This window comes from Indicator indicator, chromosome 41 (assembly GCF_027791375.1).
Source record: "Indicator indicator isolate 239-I01 chromosome 41, UM_Iind_1.1, whole genome shotgun sequence".
Lineage (NCBI taxonomy): Eukaryota > Metazoa > Chordata > Aves > Piciformes > Indicatoridae > Indicator > Indicator indicator.
In genome coordinates, this window is record NC_072050.1 from 509,950 (window position 1) to 528,397 (window position 18,448).

Consider the following 18,448-nt stretch of genomic DNA (forward strand, 5'->3'; position numbering starts at 1 on the left):
CCCTTCCCTTTTCCCCTTCTTCTCTCCCTCTCCCTCTCCTCTCCCTCCTCTTCCTCTCCTCTCCAGAGAACAAGTGCAACGATTCCTTCTTCCTCTGCAAGTCTGGGAGGTGCATCCCGGAGGCGCTGCTCTGCGACAACAACAACGACTGTGGGGATGGCTCTGATGAGCTCAACTGCTTCATCAATGAGTGCCTCAACAAGAAGCTGAGTGGCTGCTCCCAAGAGTGTGAAGACCTCAAGATAGGCTACAAGGTAGGGACCTGCAGGCTGAGACCAGATCTAAGGAGGAACTTTGGGATGTGGTGAGACCCTGACCACAGAAGTGGTAGATCCCTCTGGAACCATCCCAAGTCAGGCTAGTCGGGGCTCTGAGCAGCCTGCTCTAGTTGGGGATGTCCCTGTTGCCTGCAGGGGGTTGGCCTGGATGACCTTTGAAGGTCCCTTCCAACCCAAACCACTCTGGGGTTCCACGAGGGATGCTCTCCCAGCTTGCCCAGGAACACAATGTCCAGGGGGGGTTGGAAGCTCTCCAGAGAAAGAGACTCCACAACCTCTCTGGTCAGCCTGCTCCAGGCCTCCAGCACCCTCACACCCAAGCTGAGGCTGAGCCCATCCCGTGGTGATTGCTGTCAGTCCCAGGCTGCAGCTCCTGCCGGGCACTGACAGCCTCTGGGCGCCGCCCGCAGTGCCGCTGCCGCCCTGGGTTCCGGCTGAAGGACGATGGCAGGACCTGTGTGGACATCGATGAGTGCTCCACCACCTACCCCTGCAGCCAGAGGTGCATCAACACCCTGGGCAGCTTCAAATGCCTCTGCATCGAGGGCTACAAGCTCAGGCCTGACAACCCCACCAGCTGCAAAGCTGTCACAGGTGAGAGCCAGGGAAAAGCTGCTGGCAGCCATGAGGTGCTGCTAGCCTTGGAGCTCTGCAGGTCAAAGTGGCTGCTCCTGACTAGTGGAGAAGATCCGGGGTGCAGTGGGGCAGGGGATCTGCCCATGTCCCACCAGCCCAGCTTCTCACACCTCTGCTGCTTCCCTCTGCAGAGGAAGAGCCCTTCCTCATCTTCGCCAACCGCTACTACCTGAGGAAGCTCAACCTGGATGGTTCCAACTACACCCTGCTCAAGCAGGTGGGAGCAGCAGGGGACCCATGGGGCTGGGGTTTGGGACTGGGGTCCCCTGTGGGGTAGGAGAGCAGCTCAAGCTCTTGGCTTCAGGTGGGGGGTCTGCTGCCACAGCAGCTCTGGCTGAGAGGTGCAGGACGTCCAATGGGAGTGACCAGGAGCCAGAGCTGAGAGCAGTTTGGAAGCCTCCATGGCTCTGTGCTAGCTCCTGAGTCCCTTCTAACTCTTCCCCTCCCCAGGGGCTGAACAATGCTGTGGCTCTGGACTTCGACTACCGGGAACAGATGATCTACTGGACAGACGTCACCACGCAGGGCAGCATGATCCGCCGTATGCACATCAATGGCAGCAACGTCCAGGTGGGCACTGAGGCTGCGTGCCCTCGGCTCGGGCAGCTGGGCCTTGCCCACCTCCAGCTCGGAGGCTGCCAGGGAAGAGGGCACAGGGCCTGCTGCGGGGCCCTCGTTGGGCTCAGGTTGCTCTGGGGATGTTGTGCAGCAGCATCCTGGGCAGAGGTGGGCTCCATGGTGGACCTGAGCAGTGGGCAAGGAGAAGGAGACTGGGCAGGGGGGGTTGGAGGAGGTGATCTCTAAGGTCCCCTCTGACTCAAGCCCTTCTGTGGTGACCTGCAGGGGGATGCAGGGGAGGGGGAGGCTGTTGTCATCTCGGGGACACCAGGGCAGGATCTGCTGCTCCCTGTCCAGCTCCAGCACCTTCTGTTCTCTCCCAACAGGTTCTGCACCGCACTGGGCTCAGCAACCCTGATGGGCTGGCAGTGGACTGGGTCGGGGGCAACCTGTACTGGTGTGACAAGGGCAGGGACACCATCGAGGTGTCCAAGCTGAACGGTGCCTACCGCACGGTGCTGGTCAACTCCGGCCTGCGTGAGCCGCGGGCACTGGTGGTGGATGTGCAGAACGGGTGAGGGCTGGGCACCGGCAGGGCTGGCACTGGCAGCATCTCTGCTGTCCTGCTGGGGACTCGGAGGCTGGGAGATGGGAGGGGATGGGATGGGATGGGATGGGATGGGATGGGATGGGATGGGATGGGATGGGATGGGATGGGATGGGATGGGATGAAGCTGGGAGATGGGAGGAGATGGGATGGGATGGGACATGGGACAAGATGGGAGGCTGGGAGATGGGATGAGGTTGGAGATGGGATGGGATGAGATGGGAGGCTGGGCCATAATGGGCCCTCCTCAGCTCTGGGGCTGCCTTGCACCCAGGTGCCTGAGCTCCTCAGTTCAGCCACAGCCAGCAGTGTGTGGGCACCACTGGGCCACACTCAGGCTCTCTCTTCTCTCATGTGCCCAGGTACCTGTACTGGACAGACTGGGGAGACCACTCCCTGATAGGCAAGATCGGGATGGATGGTACCAACCGCAGTGTCATTGTGGACACCAAGATCACTTGGCCCAATGGCCTCACCCTGGACTACATCAACAGCAGAATCTACTGGGCTGATGCCCGCGAGGACTACATCGAGTTCGCCAGCCTGGACGGCTCCAACCGGCACACAGGTGAGGGCCCCACGGGTGGGGGTCCCACGGGTGAGGGGCCCTGCCATGGCCACAGGGTTCTTGGACACCTCCAGGCATGGGGACTCCACCACCTCCCTGGGCAGACTGTGCCAGGCCCTGACCACTCTTGCAGGACATAAATTGTTCCTCATGGCCAACCTGAACCTCCCCTGGGGCAACTTCAGGCTGTTTCTTGTTGTCCTGTCCCTTGTCTCCCACCTGGCTCCAGCCTCCTCTCAGGGTATTGCAAAGAGCAATGAGGTCTCCCCTCAGCCTCTTCTTCACACTAAACACTCCCAGGTCCCTCAGCTGCCCCTCACCAGCTCTGTTCTTCAGGCAGGAGCAGGAGCCAGGGCTACTGGGAATGGTGCCCAGCTCCAGTAGCTGCTCTGGTCCAGAGCAGAGGTTTGGTCCCTGGAGAGCTGTGGGATGGGTGCCCAGGGCAGTCCCTCACCCAGCTGCCCTCTGCCCTCTGCAGTGCTGAGCCAGGACATCCCCCACATCTTCGCCCTCACCCTGTTCGAGGATTACATCTACTGGACAGACTGGGAGACCAAATCCATCAACCGAGCCCACAAGACCACAGGGGCCAACAAGACTCTGCTGATCAGCACCCTGCACCGCCCCATGGACATCCACATCTACCACCCCCACCGCCAGCCCGACGGTCAGCGGGGGCTGGGCACGGCCTGGGAGGGGGCACCAGGCTGGGCAGGGCTGCAGGAGGGGCTGGTGAGAAGCTCCTGCAGCCGGTGGCCCATGAGGGTCTCCTGCCTCAGTGGGACTCAGGGTTGTCTCCCTGCTCTCCCCAGTTCCCAACCATCCCTGCAAGACCAACAATGGTGGCTGCAGCAACCTCTGCCTGCTGTCACCAGGCGGGGGCCACAAATGTGCCTGTCCCACCAACTTCTACCTGGGCAGTGATGGCAAGACCTGCGTCTCCAACTGCACAGCCAGCCAGGTAACAGCCTGCTCCTGCCAGCCCCTGCCTGCTCCTGCCAGCCACTGCCTGCCCCTGCCTACCCCTGCCTGACCCTGCCTACCCCTGCCTGCTCCTGCCAGCCCCTGCCTGCTCCTGCCTACCCCTGCCAGCCCCTGCCTGCCCCTGCCTACCCCTGCCTGCTCCTGCCAGCCCCTGCCTGCTCCTGCCTACCCCTGCCAGCCCCTGCCTGCTCCTGCCAGCCACTGCCTGCCCCTGCCTACCCCTGCCTGCTCCTGCCTGCCCCTGCCTGCCCCTGCCAGCCCCTGCCTGCTCCTGCCTGCTCCTGCCTACCCCTGCCAGCCCCTGCCTGCCCCTGCCTGCCCCTGCCTGCTCCTGCCAGCCCCTGCCTGGTCCTGCCTGCCCCTGCCTGCCCCTGCCTGCTTCTGCCTATCCCTGCCTGCTCCTGCCTATCCCTGCCTGCTCCTGCCAGCCCCTGCCTGCTCCTGCCAGCCACTGCCTGCCCCTGCCTACCCCTGCCTGCTCCTGCCTGCCCCTGCCTGCCCCTGCCAGCCCCTGCCTGCTCCTGCCTGCTCCTGCCTACCCCTGCCAGCCCCTGCCTGCCCCTGCCTGCTCCTGCCAGCCCCTGCCTGGTCCTGCCTGCCCCTGCCTGCCCCTGCCTGCTTCTGCCTATCCCTGCCTGCCCCTTCCTACCCCTGCCTGCTCCTGCCTGCCCTTGCCTGGGGCTGTGCCCACTGGAAGCCAGCCCTCAGCAGCTGCTCCTGCACCCCAGTTTGTCTGCAAGAACGACAAATGCATCCCCTTCTGGTGGAAATGCGACACCGAGGATGACTGCGGCGACCGCTCCGATGAGCCCGAGGACTGCCGTGAGTGCCATGGGGTGCTCCTGGCTCCTGCCAGCCCTGCAGCGTCTGTGCTCTGCCTGCAGCAGCCTGGCACTGCCCATGCAGCCAGTGCCCAGTGTCCTGCTGCTGCTTGGGCCCTGGGGTAGCCTGGTTCTAGGATAGCCCTGCCCTGGGAGAAACTGGCCCTGGGACAGCCTGGCACCAGCACAGCTCTGCTGCCCTTTCCTCAGCTTTGGCAGAGAGGAGCTACCCCATTGCCAGGGGGGGTTACCCCATTGCCAGGAAGGTTACCTCATTGCCAGGGAGGTTACCCCATTGCCAGGGGGGTTACCCCATTGCCAGGGGAGGTTACCTCATTGCCAGGGAGGTTACCCCATTGTCAGGGAGGTTACCCCATTGCCAGGGGGGTTTACCCCATTGCCAGGGAGGTTACCCCATTGTCAGGGGAGGTTACCCCATTGCCAGGGAGGTTACCCCATTGTCAGGGGAGGTTACCCCATTGCCAGGGGGGTTTACCCCATTGCCAGGGAGGTTACCCCATTGCCAGGGGGGGTTACCCCATTGTCAGGGGAGGTTACCCCATTGCCCGGGGGGTTACCCCATTGCCAGGGAGGTTATCCCATTGCCAGGGAGGTTACCCCATTGCCAGGGCTCAGGGCATCAGGGTAAGTCACTGTCCCTTCTTGGGGCATTGCTCTGTGGAGGACAACAGCCACCTGCTGCCCTTGGAGCAGCTGCCCCTTCGCTGTGCCAGAGCCCAGGGCTTGGGGCTGGGACCTTGCTGAGGTTTTCTCCTGAAAGATGCCCTCCAGAGCAAACGTTTGCCCCTCCCTCCTGCCCCCCCAGCTGAGTTCAAATGCAGGCCAGGGCAGTTCCAGTGCTCCACTGGCATCTGCACCAACCCAGCCTTCATCTGTGACGGAGACAACGACTGCCAGGACAACTCGGATGAAGCCAACTGTGGTAGGTTCTCCACCTCCTCCTACAACCCTCCAAGCCCAGCAGGGCTGCAGCTGAGGTGCACCATGGCAGCTTCCCCTCTCCCTGCCCAGACATCCACGTCTGCCTGCCCAGCCAGTTCAAATGCACCAACACCAACCGCTGCATCCCTGGCATCTTCCGCTGCAATGGGCAGGACAACTGCGGTGACGGGGAGGATGAGAAGGACTGCCGTGAGTGGGGGCTGGGGGGCTGGGGGCTCAGAGACTCATGGCAGGCCTTGAGTTGGAAGGGACCTTTAATGTCCTCCAGTTACAACCCCCCTGCCATGGGCAGGGACACCTCCTACCAGCCCAGCTTGCTCCAGGCCTCATCCAGCCTGGCCTTGAGCACCTCCAGGGAGGGGGCATCCCTGGGGTGGTTTTTGGGGGTGGCAGACCCCCCAGTGCCCCCCTGCTGACTCTGCTCCTCGCTGCTGCAGCGGAGGTGACCTGTGCCCCCAACCAGTTCCAGTGTGCCATCACCAAGCGCTGCATCCCCCGGGTCTGGGTGTGTGACAGGGACAACGACTGCGTGGATGGCTCTGACGAACCTGCCAACTGCAGTGAGCACCCCTGGGGCTGGGGAGGGTCCTGGGGGCTGGGGGGGATCCTCGGGGCTGGGGGGTCACCACCCTCATGGGGAAGAATTTCCTCCTGTCTCCAGCTTCTTCCAGCTCAATGCCATTCCCCTCATCCTGTCACTCCTGGCCCTTGTCCCAAGTCCCTCCCCAGCTCTCCTGGAGCCCTTTCAGGCACTGGGAGGCTGTTCTGAAGTCTCTGTGGAGCCTTCTCCTCTCCAGGCTCCACAGCCCCAACTCTCTCAGCCTGTCCCCACAGGGGAGGTTCTCCAGCCTCTGATCATCTTTGTGGCCCCCTCTAGACCCTCTTCAGCAGATCCATGTCCTCCTCACGCTGTCCCCTTGTTGCCCCCAGCCCAAATGACCTGTGGGGTGGACGAGTTCCGCTGCAAGGACTCAGGCAGGTGCATCCCTGCGCGCTGGAAATGCGATGGAGAGGACGACTGCGGCGATGGCTCCGACGAGCCCAAGGAGGAGTGCGGTGAGCAGGGGCCTGGGAGAGCAGCTCAGAGGGCCCCAGTCACAGAGTGGTTGGGTTGGAAGGGACCTCTGCAGATCATTCAGTCCAGCCCTCCTCAGTGTGCCAGCACTGGGGAAGCCTTAGCTGCTCCCAAAGCTCCCTGCCAGCCACCCTGCCCATCCCTCCCCTTGTGCTGAGCGCCACGGAATGATGAATGCTGGAGAGGACCTCTGAGGTCTCCAAGTCCAACCCTGAGCCCAGCTGCACCCTGGGCAGCCAGCCCTGCCCCCAGGGTGACGCCTCACCCTGTCTCCCCCCCCCAGATGAGAGGACCTGCGAGCCTTACCAGTTCCGCTGCAAGAACAACCGCTGTGTGCCAGGGCGCTGGCAGTGCGACTACGACAACGACTGTGGGGACAACTCCGACGAGGAGAGCTGCAGTACGTGTGCCACCTGCCCTCCCTGCTGCCAGCCCTGCTGCCAGGAGTGCCAGCTCTGCCGTGCAGAGGGTCAAGGCCCCCAGCCCCCTGCCTGCCGGCACTCCTGGTGCCATGAGGAGCAGGCTGGGGCTGGGGAGCTGTTGGAGCAGCTTCTGCCCCCAGGCCATAACGTGCCTGGTGCTGGGGTCTGGCCAGCCTGGTCCCACAGCCAGAGCCCCAGGTGGGACAGGTGAAGGGAGGTGACCTGTGGGGCTCGTGGGTGCCTCATCCACCCCCACTGAGCAGCTTGGCTTCAGACCATCAGCCCTGGGCAGCCTGGCAGGCAGCACCCTGAGCTTTGGCCTGGGAAGGTGGTGGGGACACGAGGAAGCTCTGTGGGGGGAGCTGTGGAACCCCCTGGAGCTGAAGCAGCCTGTGGGACGCTGGCTGCTTCCCAGAGGCTGTGGGCAAATGCTGGAGTTGCTGCCTCTGCTGAGCTGTGCCAGTACCTGCCCTGCTGGGCAGCAGAGGACCATGACCTGAGGTGGTTCCTGGGGCTCTGCTGCCAGCTGGTTTGGGCTGGAATGGACCTGAAAGATCATCCAGAACCAGCCCCTGCCATGGGCAGGGACACCTCCCACTGGCCCAGGCTGCTCAGGGCCTGTCCCTTGGGAAGGATCCAAGGTGCCCATGGACAGCACCAGGATCTGCTGCCTGCTGCAGGAGCCTGGGTAGAGCCAGACCCCCAGAGCCCACCCTGGGTGGCTCCTGTCCCCTTGGCAGCTGTTTTCAGGGTGCAGTTTGGTTTCTGTTGTGTTGCTCTCACGTGCTGGGCTTCACCTGGTGCCATTTCACCTCATCTTATGTTTTTCTCCATTTCCACACTGTCGTTCTGGGGCGCTCAGAGGTAGGTTCCTGCCAACATCTTTTGATTCCCTCTGCAGTCTCTCAGAAACAAATCAAGATACAAAATTCTAGGTGAGGGCAGAAGGGCTCAGGACTGGACAAGCTGAGCATCAGCACCACCACCTCTCCCTCCACTGGAGATGCAGTCAGGGAGGGTCTGATTCTGCTGCCTTCGCTGCCAGGGCCCATGCATGGCTCAGTCTCTGCTCCAGAATCTGTCCCCACTTTGACCCTTCCTGCTCCAGCTGGACCCCCCGTGTGCCCCTCTTCCCCAGCAGCCCTCTTGGCTTCTGCACCCTGCCCAGAGTGGCTGCTGGCCCCAGTGTGTGCAGGGAAGGGTCCCCAGAGCCATCCCAGGTGGGTGGCCATACTGTGTGCCATCCTCCTGCAGATGGATTTGGCACAGTCCGTGCCACCCAGTGCCAGCCCAGAGGGTTCATTGAGCTGTGAGGGGTCTGCCCCATGCCCTCTAAGGAGCAGGGGGGATGGCTCTGCCAAACCTGGCCAGGGCCCTTTCCTCCTGCTGGGGCTGTGGGGAGCTGTGGGGCTGCCTTCGGTGGATGATGTGGAAGCTGCCAGGAGTGAGTCTGTGGCTGCAGTGCCCCCCAAAAACCTGGAGATGGTACCAGCCGTGCCCCTCTCTGGCAGCTCCCCTGCCTCTGCTTGCACCCTCCTTGTCCCCAGTGCCACTGGACGTGTGTCTGTGTCACCTGTGCCCCCTGCTCCTCCAGTTGTTGGCCAGGGAGGCCTGGTGCCCTGGCAGCCCAGGCTCAGGGGGCACCCTGTGTTTGTGTGCCCAGCACCCCGGCCCTGCTCTGAGAGTGAATTCTCCTGTGCCAATGGGCGCTGCATCGCTGGCAGGTGGAAGTGTGATGGCGACCACGACTGTGCCGATGGCTCTGACGAGGTACCAAGGACAGGGGCACCCTGGCACCACCCCTACCCTGCCAGGGACACCCTGCCACCACCTCCACCCTTCCAGGAGCACCATTATACCATCCCCACCCTGCCAGGGGCACCTTGCCACCACCCCCACCCTGCCAGGGGGACCCTGCCACTAACTCCACCCTATCAGGAGCACCCTGCCACCACCTCCACCCTGCCAGGGGCACCCTGGCACCACCTCCACCCTGCCCACATGTAGGACCCACTCTGCCCATGGTCTCCCACCACCAGCAAGCAGGGGCTGAGAGCTGGCACAGGAGGTTGGCACAGCTGGCGCTGTCCCTGCTGAGCCTGGTGCCCTGCCCTCCCCCTGCAGAAGGACTGCACCCCACGCTGCGAATTCGACCAGTTCCAGTGCAAGAATGGGCACTGCATCCCCATGCGCTGGCGCTGCGACGCCGATGCTGACTGCATGGATGGCACAGACGAGGAGAACTGCAGCACCGGGGGTGAGGGCAGCCCTGGTACTCCCCTGCGCTCCCCTTCCCCACCCCACAGCCTTCTGGCCCTGCTGGGAGTGGCCCTGTGGCTCTGCCTGGCCCCAGGGCACAGGCAGAGTTCTGAGACCCCCCTGGCGTGGCTGGCAGTGGGGGTTTGGCCCCAGCCTGGCACTGTTGGCACCGGGTGACATGTACCCCCTGCTGTGGCAGTTCGCACCTGTCCCCTGGATGAATTCCAGTGCAACAATACCCTCTGCAAGCCCCTGGCATGGAAGTGTGATGGGGAGGACGACTGTGGCGACAACTCCGATGAGAACCCTGAGGAGTGCTGTGAGTGACGCCGTGGGGCACCCCCGTGGCACCCCTCTGCCCCAAGTACCCTCACGCTGGGCACGGGTGACAGTCCCACAGCTTGAGCACTGCTGCGGGCACCTGGAGAAGGGGTGTTGGCACCTCTAGCAGCTCCAAACATCCCCTTGAGGTGGGCAGGGGGTGGCTGGTGGGGCCAAAGGGACAGGAGGTGGCTTTGGTCGAGAGATTGGAGTGGCAGAGACTGAGCCAGGCAGGGGACAGAAGGTGACCCTGGAGGAGTGGCAGAGACTGAGGCAGGGGGCAGGAGGTGGGGAGTGGAGCCTGAGTGTCAGGGTCTGGGTGAGGACCCTCCTGCAGCAGGGCCCCCCCAGGGGCGATTTTCTTTGCTTCAATCTCTTTGTTCAGCCTCCGGAGCCGCTCGCCCTGGAGGGCCGGGGACCTCTCCCCGGGCCACGGAGAGCAGGCAGAGGCCGAGCAGCAGCTCGGGACACGTGTGACAGCCTGGCTCCGGCGTCTCCTTTCACCGCCACCGTTTGTTTCTGTTTGCCGGTGCAGTGAAATTCCAGTGTCCCCCCAACAGACCGTTCCGCTGCAAGAACGACCGCGTCTGCCTCTGGATCGGGCGGCAGTGCGACGGCGTCGACAACTGCGGCGACGGCACCGACGAGAGGGACTGCGGTGAGCGGCGCGGGGGAGCAGTGCCCTGCTGCTGCCGCGGCGGCCGGCTGGGGGCGCTCTGGAGCAGGCTGCCCAGGGAGGCTGTGGAGTCTCCTCCTCTGCAGAGCTTCCAGCCGCTCCTGGCCGTTGTGCCCCTGGCCAGGCTGCTGTGGGTGCCCTGCTGGAGCAGAGGGGGTTGGGCCGGGGGAGCTCCAGAGGTCCCTCCCAGCCTCACCGTGCTGGGTCCTGTGGGGCCTGGCACATCACAGCCCCTGCCTGTGCCCCTGCAGAGTCCCCCACGGCCAAGCCCCGGAGCTGCAGCCAGGACAAGAATGAGTTCCTGTGCCGCAACCAGCAGTGCATCAGCACCAACCTGCGCTGCAACTTCTTCGATGACTGCGGGGATGGCTCTGACGAGGAGTCCTGCTCCCACGGTGGGTGCCAGGGCTGGGCAGGGAGGCTGCTGGGGGCAGCAGAAAGCTCTGATGCTGACAGCTCTCATCCTCCCCCCCAGACCACAAGTCCTACGACTGCATGGCCAACAGCAGCATGTGTGGGGACGAGGCGCAGTGTGTCCAGGCACAGTCTGGCTCCTACTGCAGCTGCCGCAGAGGCTTCCAGAAGGTGCCAGACAAGAACTACTGCCAAGGTGAGGGGGTGCCCACTGCTGCTGGAGGGGTCCAGAGGCAGGTTTGTGGTTGGGTTTAGTAGTCACAGGATGCCTGAGGCACCCCCCCCGCCCGGTGCCCTCTGACTGACATCTCCTGCCCAGACATCAACGAGTGCCTGCGCTTCGGGACCTGCTCGCAGCTCTGCAACAACACCAAAGGCTCCCACGTCTGCAGCTGCACCAAGAACTTCATGAAGACAGAGACCATGTGCAAGGCAGAAGGTGAGGAGGGGCTGGGCACCTCCACCAGCCCCCTGCCCGTCCCTGTGCCATCCTGTGCCTGCTCCACTGTCCCCACTCCTCCTTCTCCTCCGCTGTGGGTGAGCCCCAGGCTATGCCAGTGCTTCCAGCCCTTCCTCCAAGGGCTGCCAGGCTGCAGTGATGCCTTGCAGGGGCCGGGGCAGACTCTTCCCCTGCTCCCCCTGCCCCCACTGCTCCCCCTGCCCACCCTGCTGGTGCCACAGCCGCGGCTGCCCCGCAGGCTCGGAGCACCAGATCCTGTACATCGCGGATGACAACAAGATCCGCAGCATGTACCCCTTCAACCCCAACGCCGCGCACGAGCCTGCCTTCCAGGGCGATGCCAGCGTCCGCATCGATGCCATGGACATCCACGTCAAGGCCAACCGCATCTACTGGACCAACTGGCACACGGGCAGGATCTCCTTCCGCGAGCTGCCAGCCTCCTCCAGTGCCTCCACCGCCTCCAACCGCAACCGGCGCCAGCTCGACGGCGGCGTCACGCACCTCAATGTGAGCCCTGCCAGGGGGCACACTAAGGGGCAGAGGGGGTAGAGGGGCTGCTGTGCTCTGCCTCACCCCTGCCCACTCCCTGCCCTCACCCCTGCCTGCTCCCTGCCCTCTGCAGATCTCGGGGCTGAAGATGCCGCGGGGCATCGCGGTGGACTGGGTGGCTGGCAACATTTACTGGACGGACTCCGGGCGCGATGTGATCGAGGTGGCACAGATGAAGGGCGAGAACCGCAAGACGCTGATCTCAGGCATGATCGACGAGCCCCACGCCATCGTCGTGGACCCCCTGCGAGGGTGAGGGGCTGCAGCACCTCCTCCCTCTGCTGGCCTCCTCCCACTGCCAAGCCCATCTGAGGTGGGAGCTGCCCAAGCTCCACCATCGCTCTCCATGCCAGCCTAAGTTGTTGGTCACTGGGGTCATGCTGCTGGTGACTCTAGGACGCTGTGAGGAGAGCATAGATTCAAGGAATGGGTTGGGTTGGGTGGAAAGGGACCTTCAAGATCCCCCAGCTCCAACTCCCTGTGCCATGGGCAGGGACAACTCCACCAGCCCAGGCAGCTCGAGGCCTCATCCAGCCTGGCCTTGAACACCTCCACAGAGGGGGCAGCCACAGCCTCCCTGGGCAACCTGTGCCAGTGTCTCCCCTCCCTCACTATCTCTTCAACCACCATAGTGTTGGACTCTTCTGTTCTCCCCCTCTTGCTCTCTGGTGGGAATGACCTCCCCTGTGTCCCCCACAGAACCATGTACTGGTCAGACTGGGGCAATCACCCCAAGATCGAAACAGCTGCCATGGACGGGACCCTGCGGGAGACCCTGGTGCAGGACAACATCCAGTGGCCAACAGGTGAAGGGAGATGGGGCCCAAGAGGGGTCAGGTGTTGGGGGGCATGGGGGGACTGCTCTGCTGGTCACCTGGTCAGGAGAGACTTAGGGTGAGCTGGGGGCCTGTTGCTCACCATGGGGGGGTTGTGCCCTCAGGCCTGGCCGTGGACTACCACAACGAGCGACTGTACTGGGCTGATGCCAAGCTCTCCGTCATCGGCAGCATCCGGCTCAACGGCACCGACCCTGTGGTGGCCATCGACAGCAAGAAGGGTGAGCACCCTCTGGACCTCCATCCTCTGGACCTCCATCCTCTTGACCTCCACCCTCTTGACCTCCACCCTCTGGACCTCCACCCTTTTCCTGGGGCTGTTGAGCCTGGAGGAGATCAGCCCCAGAGGGGATCTGGTCAATGCTGATCAATATCTCAGGGGTAGAGTTCTGGAGGATGGGGCCAAACTCCACCCTAGAAGTTTCTCCTTCTCTGGTGTGTGGGTGCTGGAGGCCTGGAGCAGGCTACCCAGAGAGGTTGTGGAGTTTCCTTCTCTGGAGAGGTTCCAGACACCCCTGGCCATTGTGCCTGGGGGCAAGCTGCTGCGGGTGCCCTGCTGGAGCAGGAGGGTTGGGCTGGGTGAGCTCCAGAGGTCCCTTCCAGCCTCACCATGCTGAGATTCTGTAACCTTAAAGACCTTTTCCAAGACCATTCTGCATTCCCTCTTGGCTCCCCCAGGCCTGAGCCACCCCTTCAGCATTGACATCTTCGAGGACTACATCTATGGTGTCACCTACATGAACAATCGCATCTTCAAGATCCACAAGTTCGGGCACAAGGCTGTCACCAACCTGACCTCTGGCCTCAACCATGCCACCGACGTGGTGCTGTACCACCAGTACAAGCAGCCAGAGGGTGTGTGCTGGGCTGGGCACCCTCACCCTGCTCCTGGCAGGGCAGGGAGGTGCTCATCTCTGATGTGTGGTGCCAGAGGGTGAGGGGAGCTCTGGCAGAGCTTGAGGCTACCCAACTTCCATGCCCAAAGTGAACGGCATCTGGATGGGCAGAGCGGGGGTGGGTAGGGAGGAGGCCAGGAGCCACGGTGAGCTGGGCACAAGGCTGGGGCAGCTGTAGGGGTGTGTGGGGTGTCCTGAAGCTACTATGGGTGACGGTGGCCAAGAGGACCAAGGGTCACCCTGCAGTGTCCCCTCCTGGCAGTGACCAACCCCTGTGACCGCAAGAAGTGTGAGTGGCTCTGCCTGCTGAGCCCCAGCGGCCCTGTCTGCACCTGCCCCAACGGCAAGCGCCTGGACAACGGCACCTGCGTGATCATCCCCTCCCCTACACTGTCCCCTGTCGGTAGGTGGGCTGGGAGGAGGGGGGGAGGGGGAAGGGAAAGGAGAGGGAGAATGGAAAAAGGAGGAAGAGGAGAAGGAAGAGGAGATGGAGAGGGAGAAGGAGGGGGAGAAGGAGGAGGAGGAAGAGGAGAAGGAGAGCGAGGGAGAATAAGAAGAAGGAGCAGGAGGAGGAGAAGGAGAGGGAGAAGGAGAAGGAGTGGGAGAGGGAGAAGAAGAAGAGAAGGAGAAGGAGGAAGAGAAGGAGAGGGAGAAGAAGAAGGAGGAGCAGGAGGAGGAGTGGGAGAGGGAGAAGGAGTGGGAGAGGGAGGAGGAGGAGAAGGAGTGAGGGGCCCCTGACCTGGCCCTGCTGACCCCCATGCCCCTTGCCAGTGCCCACCACGGACACCTGTGACCTGGTCTGCCTGAACGGCGGCAGCTGCTTCCTGAACGCTCGCCGGCAGGCCAAGTGCCGCTGCCAGCCGCGGTACAACGGCGACAAGTGCCAGGTGGACCAATGCTGGGACTACTGCCAGAACGGCGGCACCTGCGCCGCCTCCCCCTCCGGTGAGCCTGGGCGCGGCGGGGCGGGCGGACGGACGGGCAGCGGGGCGGGCAGAGGGACAGCCAGCCAGAGAGAGGGGCGGACGGACAGACAGGCAGACAGGCAGGGGGCGGGCAGCAGGCTGACCGCTCTCCTCCCCAGGGATGCCAACCTGCCGCTGCCCCACCGGCTTCACCGGGCCGCGCTGCAACCAGCAGGTCTGCAGCGACTACTGCATGCACAACGGCAGCTGCAGCGTCAACCAGGGCAACCAGCCCAGCTGCCGCTGCCCTCCCGGCTTCATCGGTGACCGCTGCCAGTACCGTGAGTGCCAGGGTGGGGACTCTGCTGGGCACTTCTGGGGACAGCACCTGGCAGCTTGGGCACCCAGGTCCTGGCTCGCCAGGTGGATGCTCCATGGGGATCTCACCTGCGAGGTTGGGCACTTCCATAGCCCTCCTGTGGGGTGTCTGGGGGGGGGCTTCACCAAAGAGCTTGGATCCCCAGAACCTCCTCTTTTGGGGGATGATCTCTGAGGACCTGGGCTGCTGTGGTGCTGTGTGGGGGCACTAGGGCAGTGGTCCAAGGGGAGGGGTGCTGTGGGGCTGCCCACCCTGACCCCGGCACCCACTGCAGGGCAGTGCTTCGACTACTGTGAGAACGATGGCATCTGCCAGATGACTGCCAGCGGTGCCAAGCAGTGCCGCTGCCCTCCGCAGTTTGAGGGCGCCCAGTGCCAGGACAACAAATGCTCCAGGTGCCAGGAGGGCAAATGCAGCATCAACAAGCAGAGTGGAGAAGTCTCCTGCATGTAGGTACCAGGGACATGGAACCCAAGGGAGGAGGGAGGGGGTGGTGGGCACAAGGACCCAAGAGGAAACCTGTGGCTGGATGGTTGGGGATCAGCCATGGCTGACAGGATGCCACGAAGCTGGGGGGCACAGGTAGGTTGGGGGTACACCTGTGCCTGATCTTCTCTGCTCCACAGCTGCCCAGATGGCAAGATAGCCCCCAGCTGCCTGACCTGTGACAGCTACTGCCTGCATGGTGGCACCTGCTCCATCAGCGACAAGACACAGCTGCCAGAGTGCCTGTAAGCAGTGCTGGGGCTGGGGCTGGGGGGCTGCTTGTCCCTGGGGCAGAGACAGCTCTGACTGACAGACCCCGCTCTGTGTGCCAACCCCTCCCTGACCCCCAGCTCTGTACCCTCCCCCACCTTGCCCTTGCCCTCCCTGCATGCCCCTGCTAACCCTGCTGCTCTTCCTGCCCCCGCAGGTGCCCACTGGGGCTGACAGGGACACGCTGCGAGGACTTCATCGTTGGGGAGCAGCAGAGCAGCCGTGAGTGCCCACAGTGCCCACAGTGCCCCCAGACAGCCCTGCCTGGGGGTGCACCATGGGGCTCAGCACCAAACCCCTGCAGCTGCAGAAGCCCTTTGGTGGGGCAGTGCCAGGTCCTTCCCTGGGGGGCAGGGCTGGGCCTGCTGCTGCCCCCAGGGCTGAGCAGACCTCTGGTCCTGCAGGCACAGCCTCCATCGTCATCCCCATCCTGCTGCTGCTCATCCTGCTGACTGTGGTGGCTTTTGTCTGGTACAAGTGGAGGATTAAAGGGTGAGTGGAGCCAGGGCACTGATGGTGCCCCTGGACTGGGCCCTGGGGGGGGTACAGCTGGAATCTTGGGGTCAGTTTTGGGCCAGCCAGGATGCAAACCCTGCCCGTGGGGTTTCTGCACCCATCAGTGGTGCAGGACAGATGGGCAGGGGGCGTAGGCGCTGCACCCTGTGTTGCTGACCCTCCCTCTCACTCCCCCCCCCCCCCCCCCCAGTGCCAAGGGCTTCCAGCACCAGAGGATGACCAATGGTGCCATGAACGTTGAGATTGGCAACCCCACCTACAAGATGTACGAGGGGGAGCCTGACGACGATGTCGGGGAGCTGCTGGACGCCGACTTCGCCCTGGACCCCGACAAGGTGAGGGGCAGGGGGCACCTTGGCATGGAGAGGGTGCCAAGGTGGGGAGTGTCACCGTGGTGGGGCTGGGGCTGGGGGAGCTCTGAGGGGTCCCAAAGGCTGGGTGAAGGTGGTGAGCAGGGCTGGTGCCAGCAGTGGGCTCAGGGCTGCTGTTCTGCAGGGAGGTTGTGGCTGGGTCCCGGCGCTCACCGAGGCACCACAGGGCAGGGGGCACCTCAGGGCACCTCTCTGCTGGGGAGAGAGGTGTCTGTGCCCCCTCCCACACACTCCTCCAACTCTTTCCAGCCTACCAACTTCACCAACCCTGTCTATGCCACGCTGTACATGGGTGCCCACAACAGCCGCAACTCCTTGGCCAGCACGGACGAGAAGAGAGAGCTGCTGGCACGGGGTGCAGACGACGACCTGGCAGACCCCCTGGCATAGGGGCAGGATTTGGGGAAGGGGGGGGAGAAAAAAGGGCCAAGCGGGCAGCCGTGCCCAGGCCTGGCACAGATAGCTGTGGCAGGGGGCGGGCAGGGCTGGGGGCAGCCGGGAGCCGCTGTATAAATGTACAAATGAAGGATTATTACTTTTCTATGTGAGCAGTATTATTACCTGTATATTCCCCTGGCACCCAGCCTTGGCACCCAGCCTGGGCACCTCCCGTGGCCAGATCTGCCTCTGGTTTTATTTTAAATCTCTTTACATTGCCCTCCTCCCCCCCCCCCCAACCCTCTTCCCACCCTGCCGTGGGACAAGCAGGGACGGTGCCATGCTGCGCCAGGAGGTGCCATGGTGCAGGGCTACAGCTGTGTGGGGCATGGGCAGGAGGGCATCAGAGCGGGGGCTATGCTGCCCCAGCTCTCAGCTTTGCCCTCCTCCAACCCTCTCCAGGGTTTCCTCCCCCTCCTCAGATCACCCCCTCCCCATGTCCCCCTCTTTTCCCCTGCAGCTTGGCCTCTGCAAACCCCATCCCAGACCTCCCCTTCCCTCCCCCCCTCTACCCGACTGTTACAGGGGACAAGGACAAAGCGCCGCCCCCCCCCCCAAACCCTGCTGCCCCCAGCCCTGGTGGGGTGCAGAGGGTCCCCGGTGGGCCCCTCCCCCAGGTTTGTCTCCTGCACCCCCCCTCCAAAATGCACATTTTTTAACAGGAAAAGAACAAAAAAACCCTCCCCCCCGGCAGTGCCCTGGCTTTTATAGTAGAGATAAAGGAAAGCATGTGGGGGGCGGGGGGGGCACCCCAGCCTTTTGTTGGGGGGAAAACGTTTTAATAATTTTTGCTGGATTTCCTTTACAACTAAACACAAAAACACAGATATTGTTATAAATAAACTTTGTAAAAACTGAGCCCAGGCTGCTGCATGCTGGAAAGAGGGGGGGGGGCACGGGAGGGGTCATGGGAGGGGGCACTGCAGTGCTGTCGGGAGCTCTGAGGGCTGACAAGGTGCAGTGGGGCAGGGAGGGGGGCGTGTCACTGTGGTGCTGTTGGGGCTGTGAGACTGTGAGAACTCTGAGGGGTGGCAAAGGCTGGATGGAGGTGATGGGCAGGGATGGTGCTGTGGGGGGGCTAGGGATGTGCCAAGCCCTGGTACCAACTGGGCACTGCATCACTGGGCATTGTGGTGCTGACACCTTCAAAGCCCAGAGGTGCTGGGTTGCAGGGTGGTGAGGTGGGGAGGTGAAGGCAGAAGGATCCCACTGAGGCAGGGGACACAGGGGTCCCCATGCAGCACCCCCACGATGGGTGATCTGGGCACACTGGGGCTGCTGAGGGGGTGGCAGTGCCCTTGTGCCATGTTGGGTGATGCATGTGTGTGCACAGAGGTGTGTGACAGCTCTCTGCTGCTGGAGGCACCTCTCAGGGCACCCCGAGCTGCTGTAGCTGCCGCACTGGCTCCTTCCTTCCTGGCAGAAACACCGTGAGGCGCTGGGCATTGAGCAGTGGGTGCCAGCCCCGGGCACTGGGCACTGGACGCCAGCCTCAGGCCAACTGAGCGCTGAGCGTTAAGCACCGAGCGCTGGGCGCGCTCCCGGCAGACGCCACCAGATGGCGCCACTGCCCTCAAGAACGGAGCCGGAGGAGGGGTGCCGCCTGTGCCCCCCCTCCATGTGCCGTGGCCCCACCGCTCCGTGTGCCCTTCGTGTGCCCTCACCTCTCCGTGTGTCTCCGTGTGTCCCCACCCCTCCGTGTGCCCTCTGTGTGTCCCCCACCTGTGCCACCACCCTCCCTGTGCCCCCTCTGTGCG

At 63.5% G+C, this 18,448-nt stretch overlaps 1 protein-coding gene across 1 annotated transcript in view; it reads left to right on the plus strand.

Moving 5' to 3' along the window:
* LRP1 (LDL receptor related protein 1) overlaps window positions 1-16,643 on the plus strand; it is a 69,857-nt gene extending 53,214 nt beyond the window's left edge. The window contains exons 56-90 of the mRNA XM_054397081.1: window positions 67-254; window positions 689-872; window positions 1,046-1,131; window positions 1,365-1,484; window positions 1,859-2,046; window positions 2,442-2,647; window positions 3,126-3,314; window positions 3,460-3,608; window positions 4,360-4,453; window positions 5,279-5,395; window positions 5,485-5,604; window positions 5,853-5,975; window positions 6,346-6,471; window positions 6,774-6,890; window positions 8,576-8,682; window positions 9,037-9,169; window positions 9,371-9,490; window positions 10,028-10,150; window positions 10,420-10,563; window positions 10,644-10,778; window positions 10,902-11,021; window positions 11,281-11,552; window positions 11,668-11,846; window positions 12,294-12,400; window positions 12,535-12,651; window positions 13,109-13,285; window positions 13,589-13,729; window positions 14,098-14,271; window positions 14,411-14,572; window positions 14,885-15,059; window positions 15,237-15,341; window positions 15,524-15,588; window positions 15,771-15,858; window positions 16,073-16,217; window positions 16,503-16,643. Coding sequence (XP_054253056.1) covers window positions 67-254; window positions 689-872; window positions 1,046-1,131; window positions 1,365-1,484; window positions 1,859-2,046; window positions 2,442-2,647; window positions 3,126-3,314; window positions 3,460-3,608; window positions 4,360-4,453; window positions 5,279-5,395; window positions 5,485-5,604; window positions 5,853-5,975; window positions 6,346-6,471; window positions 6,774-6,890; window positions 8,576-8,682; window positions 9,037-9,169; window positions 9,371-9,490; window positions 10,028-10,150; window positions 10,420-10,563; window positions 10,644-10,778; window positions 10,902-11,021; window positions 11,281-11,552; window positions 11,668-11,846; window positions 12,294-12,400; window positions 12,535-12,651; window positions 13,109-13,285; window positions 13,589-13,729; window positions 14,098-14,271; window positions 14,411-14,572; window positions 14,885-15,059; window positions 15,237-15,341; window positions 15,524-15,588; window positions 15,771-15,858; window positions 16,073-16,217; window positions 16,503-16,643 — 4,937 coding nt within the window. The remainder of the gene's footprint in view (window positions 1-66; window positions 255-688; window positions 873-1,045; window positions 1,132-1,364; window positions 1,485-1,858; window positions 2,047-2,441; window positions 2,648-3,125; window positions 3,315-3,459; window positions 3,609-4,359; window positions 4,454-5,278; window positions 5,396-5,484; window positions 5,605-5,852; window positions 5,976-6,345; window positions 6,472-6,773; window positions 6,891-8,575; window positions 8,683-9,036; window positions 9,170-9,370; window positions 9,491-10,027; window positions 10,151-10,419; window positions 10,564-10,643; window positions 10,779-10,901; window positions 11,022-11,280; window positions 11,553-11,667; window positions 11,847-12,293; window positions 12,401-12,534; window positions 12,652-13,108; window positions 13,286-13,588; window positions 13,730-14,097; window positions 14,272-14,410; window positions 14,573-14,884; window positions 15,060-15,236; window positions 15,342-15,523; window positions 15,589-15,770; window positions 15,859-16,072; window positions 16,218-16,502) is intronic.
* The last annotated feature ends 1,805 nt before the right edge of the window (window positions 16,644-18,448 follow it).